The 16,319-nt window shown below is 35.8% G+C and overlaps 1 protein-coding gene across 2 annotated transcripts in view; it reads left to right on the top strand.

Moving 5' to 3' along the window:
• The window catches only part of TMEM161B (transmembrane protein 161B), a 45,902-nt gene that overhangs the window by 20,455 nt on the left and 9,128 nt on the right, over nucleotides 1-16,319 (top strand). The window contains exons 5-10 of one of the 2 annotated variants that reach the window (XM_065046499.1): nucleotides 1,297-1,453; nucleotides 8,820-8,971; nucleotides 9,499-9,559; nucleotides 11,266-11,406; nucleotides 14,315-14,428; nucleotides 15,461-15,635. In XM_065046499.1, coding sequence (XP_064902571.1) covers nucleotides 1,297-1,453; nucleotides 8,820-8,971; nucleotides 9,499-9,559; nucleotides 11,266-11,406; nucleotides 14,315-14,428; nucleotides 15,461-15,635 — 800 coding nt within the window. The remainder of the gene's footprint in view (nucleotides 1-1,296; nucleotides 1,454-8,819; nucleotides 8,972-9,498; nucleotides 9,560-11,265; nucleotides 11,407-14,314; nucleotides 14,429-15,460; nucleotides 15,636-16,319) is intronic. The other variant, XM_065046500.1, reaches the window with a different exon arrangement.

Here is a 16,319-nt window from a genome sequence, read left to right as displayed (position 1 = left end):
AGCTGGCAGATGTTGAAACATGTATTTTCTGCTCATCTAAGATAGGAAATGTGCCGTAGCATTGAAATCTAGACCTTTCAACTGCACTTCTGAAACACTGGGGTAAAATGCTTGGAAACTGAAAGTGACAGTACAGAAATAAGTGGCATGAAGTGTTTTGGAATTTGCTGTTTTTTTAAGTGGTAATTTTTGATGCCTTAATCATAAACAGTCAATATTTTACAGAAATCTCATATATGAATATGTATGTATGTGTGATACGTATTTTTTTCCTTTCTACATTTTTATATGCATAAATACAGAAGAAAAGAAAGCAAGCATAGTCTTTTGCAGGAGATTTCTCAAATTATCAGAGGCAGTGTACAAAATCCCTTTTACAGAAAGACCGAGTCTTTAAAGCTGGCACATAAATAAAGCATTCACAAGTTTCAACCAGTGTTATTGGCTTGAAATTATAGCACTTAAGTGTCTCCTTAATTATTTATAGATACTGATATAGTGTAGGATTTAACTGTCTTTAAAAAGTTATGTGTACAGACTTTTGTTAGATCTAACCAGACAGTTATTTCAAAATAAGTATAGGACTTGGAAGTTTGAGTTTGACCAATTTCATGTTTAACATCAGGTGGCCCATAGTAAACAGACAAATGCTCAGTAATGTTTTGTGACTTTTTAACCCTGTAGATGCAGTGAAGGTGTTTGGGAGGGTCAGGCTGCACTTCATTATCACAAACTGTTCTTCGCAGTTCCCATCACCTATGGGGTCTCCATAAGTCACCAAGCCTGCATGCAACGCACTGAGATCCTCAGAGTTTTCATGATGGAATTTACACGATGATTTATTGCTGTACAGGAGATATTAACAATGTCTTGAAGAAAAACCACCAGTATATATATATATATATATATTTTTTTTTTTTTTTTTAAGAAAATGAGTAAACAATTATTTTTAATTTTTTAAATGATTACCAGTGAGCTTTTCGTCTTTAACTGAAAGTCAAAACTCTTACCTGGATTTGCAGTTAGACTCGACTGGAGAATCATTTTCTGTATTGATGCTGAGATCTAAATTAAGTACACTTTTTGAATTTGGAATGTTAATGTATGACATAAAATAGTAAAATCTTGTAGCCATATAAATTTGAGTAGTAATGAAGGATGGAATGACGGAAGTCAAGTTCAGGTTGCTGAGTGGGAAGAAATATGGCTTTTTTGCTGTTGTTGTTCCATTCTATGTATGTCAGTAACTGCCCTGAAATATCACACCTTTAACATCTTCAAACTTGTATTTTTCAGCGTTGCATTACTTTCCGGAATATCAATGGTTGGTGGATTTCACCGTTGCAGCTACGATTGTGTATGTGGTGACGGAAGCCTATTACAGTATTGTGAAGCCCTCACAAGAAATGAATATCAGCATCGTCTGGTGCCTGCTTGTCTTGGCTTTTGCAGTGTATCTTTTTCTGTTTTCTTAAATCACTCCATTCCATAGCTTACATCATTCTGCAAGTCATATAAAGCTCTGTGTTGTTGTTTGGCAGTATACACAAATATTTAGCGTTTGGAAAACAGACTGCGTAAGCTAGTGCCATTTTTGGGTAACGTGTATGCTGTACGTGCTCTTTGTATTTGCCCATACCAATAAGTTCTGAATGCTAATACCAGACTATTCATGGAAAAAGTATATGGATATGAACATACAGTTACTGCTCATCTGTAATATTTAGTGGTACCATTATAAATTAAATTGGCTTTACCCAGTTTAGCATTCAGAAATAGATTTCTGTATACAAGATATTTACAACTTTTGGAGAATTGTTCAATTTACTGCACACTTTTTGGGTTCAGTGTGTTTAGTCTGATACTTCCTGAACAAAATAGTATAGTAATGTGTATATTCATTTATTGCAAAGATACAGGCATGAATTAATAACTTGAAAGTACATTCAAGACACTCTTACAAAGTTAACAGAAAATAAAATCTGTAGACAATTGTAGGAGCCGAGATGGTGTGTTTTCAAAGTTATTGGGAAAGCTGAACTCTCCCCTGGAAGTGAGGGAAACAAAAGCAGGGTATTTAGGAAATGGGCAGTATCAAACCATAAAAAGGAGCAGCTGTTTAGTTTGTTTTTACTGGAGAAGGCTGTACCAGACATGAATGCTTGCACGGTAATTAACTGCTTTCCACATACTGATCCAAATGTACACATTACGGAGGAAAGTTGCCTTTTAAAGATGTGAGAGGTGATAAAGCAGTGGAATTGAATAAGGGCCTGGAAGAGTGCAGGTTATGGAAAGGTGATCTGGAAAGCGAATCTCTGCAATTCCTCTGTTTCCTCAACAGCTGACAACCAGATAAAGTGCTAAGTTAGGTTTGGTACAGCACTTGAATATTCAAAGTTGATTCCTCTGTAAAAATATCTGTTCTTCAACAGATTCTTACTGTGTTGTAGGTTTGTGTGTGGGGTGTTGTTTTGTGTGTGTGTATGTTAGCAATAGCTAGTGGTGTTACGTAAAACCATTGAGCTCTAATGTTTGGTTATATTTGGCTAACCGTTCTGGATATGCTTTATGCTTGTCTGTGCTTGATAATTCATAAAATGTGCGCTGCCTTTATGAAAAGGACAGGGATTCTTCTTCCAAGTAGCTCGAAGTATAAATAATATCCAGAATTTTCCTTGTAATGAGTAAGAACTTGCTACAAGAGGGAGTCAACTCATTATGAAAAAAGAAGACTGTCCATAGCTTGCTTCCAGAGCCGATATTTCTCCTTTGACTTGTCAGAGGACATATCCACAGTCCAAAAGGTGTTTTGTCTAGTCTACTGGGTAGAGGCAGGAGAGTTTTAATGATATGATAGCTATGGTCTTGAGCAGCCTGTATTTTATTTGGTTGGGTAACTTAGGAGTTCTGGTTTAATCTTGACAGAGAGAGGCAGCTACTGCTTAAGAAATCAGAAATTAAAGCCAACACCTTTGACTCCCATTTTGAGGATGAGGGGGAGGTTAACAGAACTAATGCAAAAGCAGGTTTGAAATACTAAAGCCACAATGTGCTCTTAAATTTATTGGTGGCAACACCCCACTTGCTTCATCTTTCAAATCTTGGGTGTAGCCAGCTTAAATAATAATACAATGATTGCAATTCTAGGTGAAACAAGAATTGTGAGTTATATTTTGTAGGAAGGTCCACTGCAGTAATTCTTTCTTATCGTGGTATTTAAATACAATCTTAATCACTGCTTTCATTTGGCCATCAATTCAGGGCAAAACCAAATGTAGAAATTAAAAAAAGATTAAGCTACTTGGCAGTGCAAGCTTTCTGTCTCAGTGGTGTGAATGTGCAAGTAGTTATTAGGATCTTTTTTTGATGGTTTCTTTCTCACCTGCCATTTAAATATGAATTAAGCCTAAACTAGCATTTCCAGTTTTATCTTAATCTGGCTGAAGCACTTGAGATCTAATTGCACATTTGCAGCTGGAGGAAACTGAAACAGACATATGTTAGAAGCACATTAGCTATGTTTTCTCACTAGCCTTCTGACATTACTGAAAGGAAAGTAAGATCAGGTAGAATAGTATTAAAAGTGAAAGATCATGTGCTAAAAGCTAAGTTTTATTGAACAAGCTCTGAAGAGTTAATTACATGCTTTAGCATTTTTGTACCTAAGCAAGTGTTGGCTAAGAGACCAATATTGTTTTGAGTTTTTGCTAAGAGGCATTATACTGTGGAGAGAAAATCCTCCAGGACTTCTATCTGTTTGTTGGTGTGAGCAAAAGGTTAGAGAAGTTAAAAGTTTAAAATTCAAGTGACACTTCTAAAATCATAGGCGAATTTGGGAAAGCATAGAAGAGAATGGCCTGATATGTAGGACCAAACCTTCAGAAATAAATGAAATCTGGGAAGTAAGAAACCTGTATACAAGTGAGTTTAAACTTTTTTAATGTGTAGTCAAACATTAGAGCCTAAATTCCAGGTTTTTAATTAATCACTTAAAAAAATTGTACCTTTTTGAATAGTTTGAGAGAGATAATACAATAGAAAATACAATTACTTAATCCAGTAGTAGGTAGCTGAATAATACTGAATATTACTGAATAATACTGAATAATACACCCAATTGAGCGATATACAGAGATATTGATAACACAATCCTCACTGGAACCTGGGCAGGTGAAAAGAGATTTCAGAAGAAAACTGGTTCATTCATGTGTTATGACATCAGGCCTCTGGGATGCTGAAAATACTTTTGTCCAACTGTTTACTAATTCAGTCTGTCAAGACCAGGAACAATTCACCACAATGTAAGTTTTGGAAAAAATTGGTTGCCTCCATACTTTCAGTTGAAAGCGGTCAATGTGATATGTCAATAACTAATTCGAGAACAATTTGGTGTTTTTGTAGCATATGTTTCTTCTGTTTTATGACGCGTTAAGAGGTACTCGGGATTTGTCTGGCTGAAGGACCAAAAAAAGCTTTGAGAAGTTGGAAGTGATTATTGGAAATCTTCTCAGCCATGTCTTCCAAAAATAGATGTTTTCATAGAGCCATGGACTCATAGAAGAGTTTGGGTTGGAAGAGACCTTCCCAGCTCCCCCAGTGCCCCCCTGCCATGAGCAGGGACATCTTCACCAGCTCAGGGTGCTCAGAGCCCCGTCCAGCCTGGCCTGGGATGTCTCCAGGGATGGTTCATCTACCACCTCTCTGGCCAACCTGGGACAGGCTCTCACCACCCTCAGGGGAAACAATTTCTTCCTCATGTCCAGCCTGAATCTCCCTCCTTCAGTTAAAACCATCACCCCTTGTCCTATCACAACAGCCCTGCTAGAAGTCTGTCCCCATCTTTCTTACCAGCCCCTTTTAAGTACAGAAAGTGCAGTAACCCACTATTAGCATTTTTTAATGTTTGTGGTGTAGATATTCAGAAAAGTTCCAGAAGCAAATGTAGTCTATACATTTGTGTGTTAACAGAAATTTTGTCTAAAAGGAGTACTACGTGAACTGAGTATTTGAGTTCTGGTGTTGGAGTATGTTTGCATTATACTGGTTGTAGCTGTGCTCGCACAGCGAAGCTTTAAACATGTTTCACCCGCTCAAATGTTTGTTCATCAGCAAGTACGTGGGTGACAGATGCCACATTCCCCACCAGCCTGGGTGGATGCTCGGGTGTTTTCTTGGCGTTTAGAAGACCTCCTGCACCACCTGCTCTGTGTTGAGTATTTTTGAAAGGCTGGAGGATACTGTGTTGGTTGCTCACTTTTCATGGTGATCACCTGTACTCACTGAACGGTTTCCAGTGCCTGGAGAGGGGTAAAAAAAAATCTAGCAAAGCAAAGGTGTTGAGGTTTTTTTGATGACAGATTGTTATTCAGGACCTGCTGATTGTGAATTTTTGCTTTAAAATTAGTTTTGCAATTTTTCTTGTGAAAGTAATATTTGAAAACTCATTGTGGTGCAGGCCACAATATTTGATTACTATTTTTTATTATTCTTTACATATTGTTGCAGATAATAGCAATCATCAGTCTGCAAATAGCTACCGTTTTTAAATTTGGAAAGGCATCTTCTGTCTGAACGGACATTCAAAATCAGCAATCTAAATTATTGATCACAGTTTTAAATGCAGCAGTGGCAGCCAGGTTACTTGCAATGGACTGGGTTCGTAAAATAACTAAATGCCTTGTTGGCGAGGGAAAGAATGTGCATGAGGGTAGAGAAGGACAGCCAGCGCTAAGGGGTGATCCATCTTAATAGCAGCATGTGCCTGGTTTAAATTCTTATACTTTATATAAAATTAATCACTGAGAACTGAATAAGTCAGCTCACTGAACTTTTTGTCTATAAACCTTTAAATAGTGTTATATGCAATAATTTCTGTTGCAAAGGCAATGTATTTGTGAAAATAAATGTGGTATAGCGGAACTAAGGTAATTATCAGTGGGGGAGCTGACTGTTATCTGAAAAGGTTTCAATAAATTGATTTAATTGGTAGATTAATAAATTTCAGTATCTGCTTTAGGAAGATGTATCACTGGCATAGCACAGGAAGATGACAGTATTTTCTTAACTTGAGTAAAGGTTGATCTAGGGAAAGTCAGTCATCAAATACCTTAAAATAACCTCTAAGCTTTAAACAAGGATTTTTTTTCTACATACAGGCAATTAGAAATACAGAGGAGTTTATTTGATGTTCACTTGTGAATCTGAAAGTTTAATGTATTTTAATAGAAACAGAAGATGGAACTTTTTATCTTCATCTACCTGCATAAATATCAGTGGACTGTATAATTAAACAATTTCATAATTGCAGCAACTTAAAGATAAAATTATTTTTGTAAAATTGTATACCATAAATTCTACAGGCACATCACCTTTTGAGACAAGAAAGAAAGTATTAAAGGTGGGGTGGGGGAGTGGGGAATCTATTAACTTAGCACTGTATACTCCCCAGTTATTTCTTCAGTAGCTCAAGCAGTGAAAGGAAGTGACGAATCGAGCCATAATGCTTCGATTTTTCTCCAACCCTAAAATATGCTGCAGTGATGATTATTCCATTAACAGAGCCTTTCAGTCAGAGGTAGTTTGCAAAATCATTAACTTATATATATGGTTCTGAATCTGCACTACAATTGAAAATTACTGTCACTATATTTGTTTCCTGTTTGCGTTTTCCACATCCTTTAGCACAATCCATGGTTGAAAATATGAAGTATCTAGGGGGTTAAAAACCTGTTTATAGGTTAGGTCTGTTGATCAAGTCTTTTGTAACTTAAAGATTTGAAATTAATGTGTTTTCAATTTGTGATCAATGTCCTTAGCTATAAGAAGCCACTTAGCTTGTAGCCACTTAGAATGCAGCATTAAAGAAACAAAGCTTTCCAGAACACAGTCTATATGACCTATCACATACCTCTTTTTAGGATTATTTAAGTCTTCCTTTAGATAAATCGGTTCTTTCTGTGAAGTGTGAAGGTAGCTTAAGCTGGTGACTGAACTTTGTAATTATTTGTTGTGCTTAGGCCACTTTATTGCGTGTATATGAGTCACCGTTCTGCATAGACGTGGAATACAGCAAAGTGAATGTTACACATGTGCTGCCTAATGAAGTGTGATGCTGCATAATCATATTGTTTCCTGATATATTAAATGATTGATGACTGTTAAAATGTTTTACTGAATAGATGCTCTAAAATGTGTTTTCATGTAATCTACATCTCAAAATACTTCCAGTATTAAAAAAGTGCAAATATGAATTAATATGTTATTCCATAGTGGGGGGGTGGGGAAGAAAAAGGTACAGTTTACACTTAAAATATTTTTCCTTTTCTCTTTTAGTTTTTCAAAGCATGTAATGTCTGGAATGACCTCCAAGTAGTTTATTTGAATATGTGCTGGATATTACCTGCCATTTGAAAAAAAAATCCATTATAATGTGCTACAGCTCATAGTAATAAGAGTGGGTGATATAAAATGAAAAATTTATCCTAATCTACCATTTAACTTTGGGGCTAATTATGTTTAGAAATGTGTTAAAAAGGAGAATACATCAACATTTTAAAAATGACTTGATAACAGAACAGGTGATATCTTAGATATTTCTATTTATGGAACTAGGGTTACATGAAAGGATTTAATATATTGTACCAGACTACATATGGGTTTTTATATGGTGTGGTTTTTGTCCTTTCAGTGCTAAATGTGCTGTAGTTTTACTGTCTTTAATGGATAAGAAACCTCAAATGAATGCACATGAAAGCAGAGAAATACAAGTTTCATCTTTTTGTATGTTTTCTATTTAGTAAACAGTCACCTAACAATCTAAGCAAGGATCCCATGCCATTTGTCAGAGTTTCTTGCCAGGCACTGTGAGCAGAAATTCTCATAGCTGAGAAACTTTATCCCACTGCTGCTAGAAGCGCTTGTTGGAGCCTCCTGTTCTTTCTGTTTGTCTGTACACCTTGAGGTTGTGCATCCAGGAAGAACATGTATATCTGGTTAAAAATGTGTTTATTCACTTCCCTGTCATCACACTTATTGCATTCAAAAGTAATAGTTTGGATTTTGAAATTAAGATATATTCCACCAAAGTGCATAAATCAAGATTTAATATATATTGACCTCATTATATAATATATAATGACCTCATTAATGTTTACAGATATTTAAAGAGTGAGTGTCAGGAGGATGGAGCCAGGCTCTTCTTGGTGACAACCAAAGATAGGACAAGGGGTAATGGGTTCAAACTGGAACACAAAAGGTTCCACTTAAATTTGAGAAGAAACTTGTTCCTGGTGAGGGTGGCAGAGCCTGGCCCAGGCTGCCCAGGGAGGTTGTGGAGTCTCCTTCTCTGCAGACATTCCAACCCGCCTGGACACCTTCCTGTGTAACCTCATCTGGGTGTTCCTGCTCCATGGGGGGATTGCACTGGATGAGCTTTCCAGGGCCCTTCAACCCCTCACATTCTGGGATTCTGTGATTTTTCGTTTAGTTCGATATTTTGCATTGAGGATACAATTGTCGTATGTTTTTGTTTGATGTAACTTATGGTTATGTAATAGTTTACATTTAAACTTTGTTTTAAATCAAAACTATACCCCAGAGTAGTATATTCCTGGCTACCCATTTTGTGATATTTATGCTTTACAGTATTCTGTAATTTTAACCTGAAATTGACCCAACATGTATTACTTAAAAAAAAAAATAAATTAAAAATTGGTCATCATTGAACAGCCCTGGTGTAGATGACCAAAATACAGCTTTGTCATTCTTAAATGTAGTTATTTTACAAGCTTAGTTTTCCTTGACCTTTTCTTGTGTAGTAAGGTGCTGTTTTCATTGACTACCCATTACTTCAAAGTAGAGGATGGAGGTGAAAGATCAGTCTGTGTCACCTTTGGTTTCTTCTTCTTCGTGAAAGCGATGGCAATTCTCATTGTGACAGAAAACTATCTGGAGTTTGGACTGGAATCGGGTAACTCCTTTAGTGTTTGCAACAGTGCTAGAGATTTCATGATCTGAAAAATTTATTTCTAGTGTTTTTGAGAATACCTGCGTAAAAATGAACTCTGTAATGCTGTACACTTCTAAGAAATTTTGCTTTGGAATGCAGATTTTGAGCTATATCCTGACTACATTCCCTGCTTTCTTTTAATTAGAATAATCTTTTCCTAGGTTGATTGTTTTGTTTATTATATTTGCCTTCCAGTTTTACGTTTAAGCTATTTTGCCTTTTTGTGATATAGTAACGCTACTTTACTAGAAAAAGAAAGTACTTACCTTTCTAAAAAATTATGTTAATTTTATTCATGTTCATGAAGTGTACAAATACCAGAGCTGTTAATAATAAACTTTTATTGCATTATGGCATACTAATTAGCACATGAAAGACCTATGCTAGACATATGAAAAGTTGTTTAAAAGATGAGCTGTTACCAAGCATTTTATTTAAAAAAAGGGATTCTGCATTTGCACCCTAATAAAATACATTTCTCCTTGCAGGATTCTCGAATTTCTCAGAAAGTGCTATGATGTTTCTTGAAAAGCAGGGTTTGGAATCCCAGTAAGTTTCTGCAAATGCGTTTGTTTGCTTTGTTTGTGCATTTATAATTGAACCACTTGGATTTTCTTAGCAAGCATTTGTCATGCACTTTTTGCACTTGTACGTGCTTATAATTCTGTAATAATGTGAAGGGGTAGGTTAATGAAGATAACTCATCAGTACAAACAGGGTGCTTAAGTTACATTTGTGTTTTCTCTTTTTAGTTTGGACATTTTCAATCCTGACATTTCAGTTGCAGCTCATGAAATACAGTTCACAACTATAAACATTTTTTTAAATGGTAATTCCCTTCAGCTTTGCAAGGATTATTAAAAATAGGTATTTTTTTTGCCATTCCTGTGGTACACAGCAGACGAATGAGCAGAAGCTACAGATAGAGCTTTAGGAGGAGTATATTTTGTTTTTCAGTCCTGTTTTCAGGTTGGAATAGTATTTTCCTTTTATGCAAAATCATCTGCTTGCTACAGGACATCCAAGTTTTGTTTAGTCTGTCAGAGGAACACACCATAGCTTGTGTTGTTACACAAATAGTCACTGGTTTAAACAGCCTTTGTGTACTGAAAAAAGGATTTCTGTTACAATTCTTTCCTTATACACATGCCCCAAAATGCATTTATGGGGTACGTCATCACTGTGGGAGCGCAACTTTTGAATTTCTTTCTTGGAAGTTCTTACATGATGTGTAGAATCTATGGAGTAACTTTATTTTTGAGAAACAGGAGTTTCTTTAAAGTAAACGAATGTGTCATTTATGAGCAAACTCATGGGAAATCCGTAACTGAACCCCATGTGTTTCTTAGCCTTTCTTCACTCTCCTTTTCCAAAGCTATTGCAAGTTTAATAACTTCTGTATTAATTTTTCTCGTAAGTGTTTATTTTTTGAACTTTTTACTGCTTTGGCTGTTTACAGAAGCAGTTGAGTTGATGATGGTGTGTTATGGTAGTTTATATGACAAAGATTAAGAAATAATCTGAAACTCATGTGGATCACTAGATTCGGTTTTGCTCCTCTTTAATCTGTGTTAGTTACATGTCACGTGTTTTTTTTTTTTAATTGTAATCCAGCATTTGTTAATTCCATAATTCAGTTGATCCTGGCTATTTTTTTCTGCAAGTTTTTTTTGAACTCCATAGTTCATTATAATAAACTATATTGATCACTTGGAAGAGGCACAATGATTTGCCGTATGTATGTTTCAGATAAATCTGTGAAAAAACTTTAGTAATAACAGTTTAATAGTGCTTTTTAATGGATTACGGTAGAATATAAGTCATGTAACTTAAATATCCATTTTGCCTTTGCCCAGGTAAGGTTATGATACATCTGTTCCTCTCTTAAAAACATAATCACTAAATCCATTCTGTTATCTGTTTCTGTTATATAATTTGTCGTTAATTGCAATATAAAATGATTCTTTTTTTGTTCTATACTAATAAACTTAACATCCTATAGGCAGTAGTTTAGGTTTTCTGTTCTTTCTAGGAAATAAGTAGGTGATTTTTTAAAATTTTAGCTCTTGATTGGTTTGTAATAATTTTGGTATTCCAGAGTAAAACTATAGAATACTGTTTGTGTTTTGTTTTGGGTTTTTTGGGGGATTTTTGATTGAATGTTAGATACTGTTGAGTTGAAAGTAGTCTCTGATACCTCCCCTACCCCCAACTTCTTCCCCAAGAAAATGCTTATTTCCTTTCTTTTCTTTTAGGGGTCCTGTGTCTAAACTAACCTTCAAATTGTTCCTGGCTGTTCTGTGTTCACTTATTGGTGCTTTTTTGACATTCCCTGGCTTGCGACTGGCTCAAATGCATCTGGATGCTCTGAATTTAGCAACAGAAAAAATAACACAGTAAGAGAAAATATATGCACATAGATATATGCTACTCATTCTTAAATCTTTAATGTCTGAACATAAGCAAAGCAAACTATTCCAACAAGAAGGTAGTGACTAAGACTTCTGTTGCTGCTTTCTGTATCTCAAGCAGACTTTGCCACCTGCCTCTTTCTGCTCAACCTGTGCTCTGCCAGTCTGTTACATTCTTCGCCTGGTAATTAGAGTACCAATTAAAAGGAGTATTCATTTCCTCCAGCAAGAGCTCCACCACAAATGTTTCTGCTTACTGCTTCCTTTCCCCCATCCTGTATTTTTGGAAGTTTAGGTAACTGTCAGGAAGTAGAGGTGCAACCGTAGCATTTGTTTTCCACCCCCACCGCCAGGAGGGCATCATGTGTTTAATAAATTTAGGGTTAAGACACAAAGGTGACCCAGAATATTTAATGAAGGGTCAGATGTTAACACCAGTTTAAAGGAATATTTCCATTTTCAGACATCCTCGAGTTTGACATTAAAATGTTTTCTCGATTTAACTGTTTCTCTTCAGTGTTCTTTGGCTGAGAAACTCCAAATGTCTTTCATAGGTCTTGACTTTTGATGTTTAATATATGTTAATGACAGACTCTGCAGCATAGGCCCTTGTGATCATTTTATCTGGTCACTTTCCTAAGAGAACCATTGTATTTTTCTGATAGATAAATTATTTATGTTCAAACTGCTTATTTTATTTTTATTTTTTTTTTTTTAATTCCCCTAGAAATGCCCAGCTTAAAAATTAAACTGTGTTTAAAGTGGGTCCTTCACTTTTGGTAAATTTATGAGCAAGTGCTCTGCGTTATACTTGCACTCCTTTTGGTTGAATGCATCCAGGTACAGCTGCAAACTGTTGGCTTTTGTTGTATCTGCTGTTTAGCTCCTGTGTGTAGACTGTGACTATGTCACTTCCTAATCTGTTCTTTTCAGCTAAATAAAGTAAACTGCTTAGTTTTTCATTTTTATAGTTCTCAATATTTTTAAAATTTCTTGTGTCTTTTCTGTAAGCATCTTCTGATTTTTCTGACACCTTCCTTGATCTTGGACATGAAAACCTAGGCAGAAATATAAAACTATCTTCAAAAGTCTACTAGTAGTTTGACTATTCAACTGGAACAATGTGAAAATGACATTAAGTGGATATCAATGTGATTAGGTAATGCAGTTATAAACCAAGAATCATTGCTAGATTCTGACTGGCCTGAAGAGATTGCTGTTTGTCCTTAGTGATATATTTCTTGTTATCAATGAGTAGATTGTTATCGACTGTTTGCAGTTGTTTGACAGTGACTAAAGGGGAGTAATAAATGAGGATGATGTGTCGCGGATACAAATCTCTTTGCAGAAAAACAGTGCATTTCTCTGCAGTCAAATACATGGCCCACTGTTGGAAAAACCAACAACAAAAAATCCCAGCATTCTCCCCCAAACGCCTCAGGCTGCACAAGAAAAGCACCAGCATCCAAGCTTCCTCCAAAAAAACCCAACCAACCAACCAACAAAAAACCAGAGGGGACAAGCTTCCTTTCCCACTGCATTGCAGAATGGGAGTAAGGGTTTTTTTTTCCCCTTTTTTCAAGTAAACTGGATAAAAATAACCTGCTGTCCCTTTTAGTTTTAATAGCTTGGTTCATTTTTTTTTCTTCAGCAGCAATATCCTTTCCCTGCCTATATTTTGAAGTCTTCTTAATCGATTTGTACCATTTTTGTACACATCTCCTCATTTTCCAGAGGCTGCTTCAGGAGTCTTTCAGCCTTTCTCACTGTACTCAAATAAACAGAAAAGGATTCTTGCAACACTTTGGCACGTTCCAGCCCATTAACTCAGTAGGATGTCTTAAATAAGTGGAAGCTCAGGTAAAAATGCTTTGACGAGTTACTGAAGTGATTTGGACTGTTCTTTGATGTTGTTCTGTTCCCTAGCAACACTGAGTAACTATAACAGTGCCTGTTTCTTCATCTGGAACCGATGACTCAAGTGTGTGCATGTGATGACATCTTCTGAAACATGCAAAGCGTTTTAATGGTTTTAGGAAGCTTGATAGTTGGAAATCAGTAAGGTCTTATGTTCTTTAGAATAACTTTTGATTATCTCACATTTTCCGTAGTGTAGAAGCACTTTAGTTGGAGATGGAAATGTAGACAAGCTGATTCTGTTAGTGAGGAAGCATTGCACTAGCAAAACCACCAGGTCTATAGATATAAATTTCAGGAAACACTCCTGAAATAGTACAAAAACTTATACTTTCACATTAAGTGTGCAATTTTATACAGTTCTTTTAAAATGGAATAGATGTCCTTGCCTTTATTTTTTTTGTCTGAGTATGTTTAACTGAATATAAGTACCAAGGTACCTAAGCAAAAATTTTCATTAAACTGGGAAATCTAACCTCTAAGAACCATTTCCCCATGTCTGTGTAGATAATGGAAATTAATCTGCGTACATTTTTAATTAAGCAAAAAGAAAAGGTAATATAACAGCATATTTTCCATAATTATCCGAGATGCTGACTCTCTAGATTCAAACTGTAATAGCTAATGCAGTTTGGTATTATGCCATCATATGGACATTTTCAACAACTGTATTTTGCTAAAGTGTGGCGTAATGCAGGTAGCTCCTTTGGTTAGATTGTTAAAATATCTGAAAACTTGATTTATTCCAAACAGCACTTTTAAGTTGCAACCAGTGTGATTTCACAGTATATAAAATTACTGTTTTGTTGAAACGTAAGTTTTACCTATAAAATAGGGAAGTAATTTTCTTGTTTACCTTTCTGTCAACTGTTTTAAACTTTGGATTTCTGCTTTTGAACCTCTACCACCAGTTTCAACAGTACGGTCATTGTTTATATTTAATAACTTCCCCTCCTTTTTTTTTTTCTTCTTTCAGAACATTGCTACATATAAACTTCTTGGCACCTTTATTTATGGTTCTGCTATGGGTAAAACCAATCACTAAGGACTACATTATGAACCCACCTTTGGGCAAAGACAGCATCCCTTTGTAAGATTCCCTTTAAAACTTATTTCTGGGGTATTGAGAGCAAAATCATATGTTTAGGTAGTGACCTGTGAAAATCATATAAATGTAGAACACTTAAATTTTAATAGTATCTGCTGTCAAAGGTATTGTGGGAGTTACAGCTGAGCTCTGAAGAGCTTCTGTTATTTCAGAAGAAGGAGAATTAGTTGCAGAGTGTTGAATGTTTAGTTTCCCAAAAAGCTGCTGTCTTCTGGAGTCTCCTTGGGAGTGATGGGTTATTCTTCCTAGGGGTGGAATATCATCTTGTACATTACATGCTGGTGTAGGAGAGCAGTGATTTCAGTGAAGACAGTTAAGATACATTGGTATGAGAACTGACCTAAGCGATTTGTCTTATGATCTCCGTGTAGATGAAGTGCATATGGAATTGGTAGCTAAAATGTTTAAAACATAAAAAGGGAAAGAATTTAAGTAGCACAGGTGATTGTCATTGTTACTTTTAGTCTAGATAATTCAAAATAGTAATTTTCAAATGGACTTGAAACAGACTGGCTGACATTTTTTATTGCTTTCTAGGTCTGTGATATGTTTCTAAGGTCATTATGTGACTACTAAACTATTAAATATCACAAATATACATATTCTGTGCTTCTGTTTTGTTCCTCAGTTTATCTTAAAACGAGGGTTGTGCTATAACGGGGTACCTAGGGCAACTGAAGTTCACATTTGCTATCTAGAACTATGTGTCTCAAAACCTGCAATTTTCCAAGCAAGCTTGTTTATTAGCATCCTATCTTGGTTACTCAGAATTTAAGCATTTAAGTGCTGTTCTGGATACTAATTTGGATCTGACACTGTGATAGGGCTACTGCAAAACAGCAGTAGAGAGAGAAGCAGAAGGCAAAAGTGATTATGAACATGAACTTCATAACTGTAGGTTGTGCATTAAGTATTTTTGACAATATGCTTCAAGGTTTCTTTACAGATGAAACAAACAAATATCTCTGTAATGTTAGGTGACATTACCCTTTTGTTCTTTTCTTTTATCCACAGGATGTCAGAAGATACATTTGACACTGTGAGGCTGTGGATTATAATCCTGTTGTGTGCTTTACGGTTGGCTATGATGCGTCGTCATTTACAGGCTTATCTGAATTTAGCCCAGAAAAGTGTGGATCAGATGAAAAAGGAAGCTGGCAGAATAAGTATGGTTGATTTACAAAAAATGGTAAGTATGATGGCACTGAGGTTACAAAAGTTAAGATAATGTGATCATATTTGGAGATAAAATGGGACACGTTTAATTGTGTCAAACCACTCTCAAGTACACTTGCGGAGTTACAAAACTGCACATCTTGTTACTGTGGCAAAGAAAAAATTTATTTTATTTTCTTTTTTTAAAGAAAAATAATAAAACATATCATCAACAAACCAGGGAGGTAGAAATTCATAAGCTTGTAGAATTATGTTGTGTGTTGCCTGCAAAATAAACTTTTATTTCTAGTGTTAGGTGATAGTTCTGCCTGGTGATCTTTATGAGTTGGGGTGTTTTGGAGGAGGAATATTGAAGTTTGCCAGAAGACAAAGATCCCCTTTTGAGGATTGTCACTATTACTTATCTTGTCCTTGGCTTCACTGAGTATCTGAAGTATCTGAGTATCTGAAAAATAGTGGCTAGCAATTTTCTTCAGGAAACAGGTTAGGAAATACAGGTGGCAGCCACTGGGTAGGACAGAACTGCACTGATTGCTGTGAATGCATAATTTTAGTTCTGAGAGTGTCACGGAGGCACCCCACAGGTCAATTTAAGGGACAACAAGGTCCAAAAACAACTTTTATTGAACCGGTGAAAAACAGGGTTTTAGCACTCCAAAAGTGACTTAAATACAGGTTCGGATATCAGTTGAGGAAA

The sequence above is a fragment of the Columba livia genome, chromosome Z (genome assembly GCF_036013475.1).
Source record: "Columba livia isolate bColLiv1 breed racing homer chromosome Z, bColLiv1.pat.W.v2, whole genome shotgun sequence".
In the NCBI taxonomy this organism is placed as follows: domain Eukaryota; kingdom Metazoa; phylum Chordata; class Aves; order Columbiformes; family Columbidae; genus Columba; species Columba livia.
Note: the sequence above shows the minus strand (reverse complement) of the source record. Positions and strands in the feature narration are given on the sequence as shown.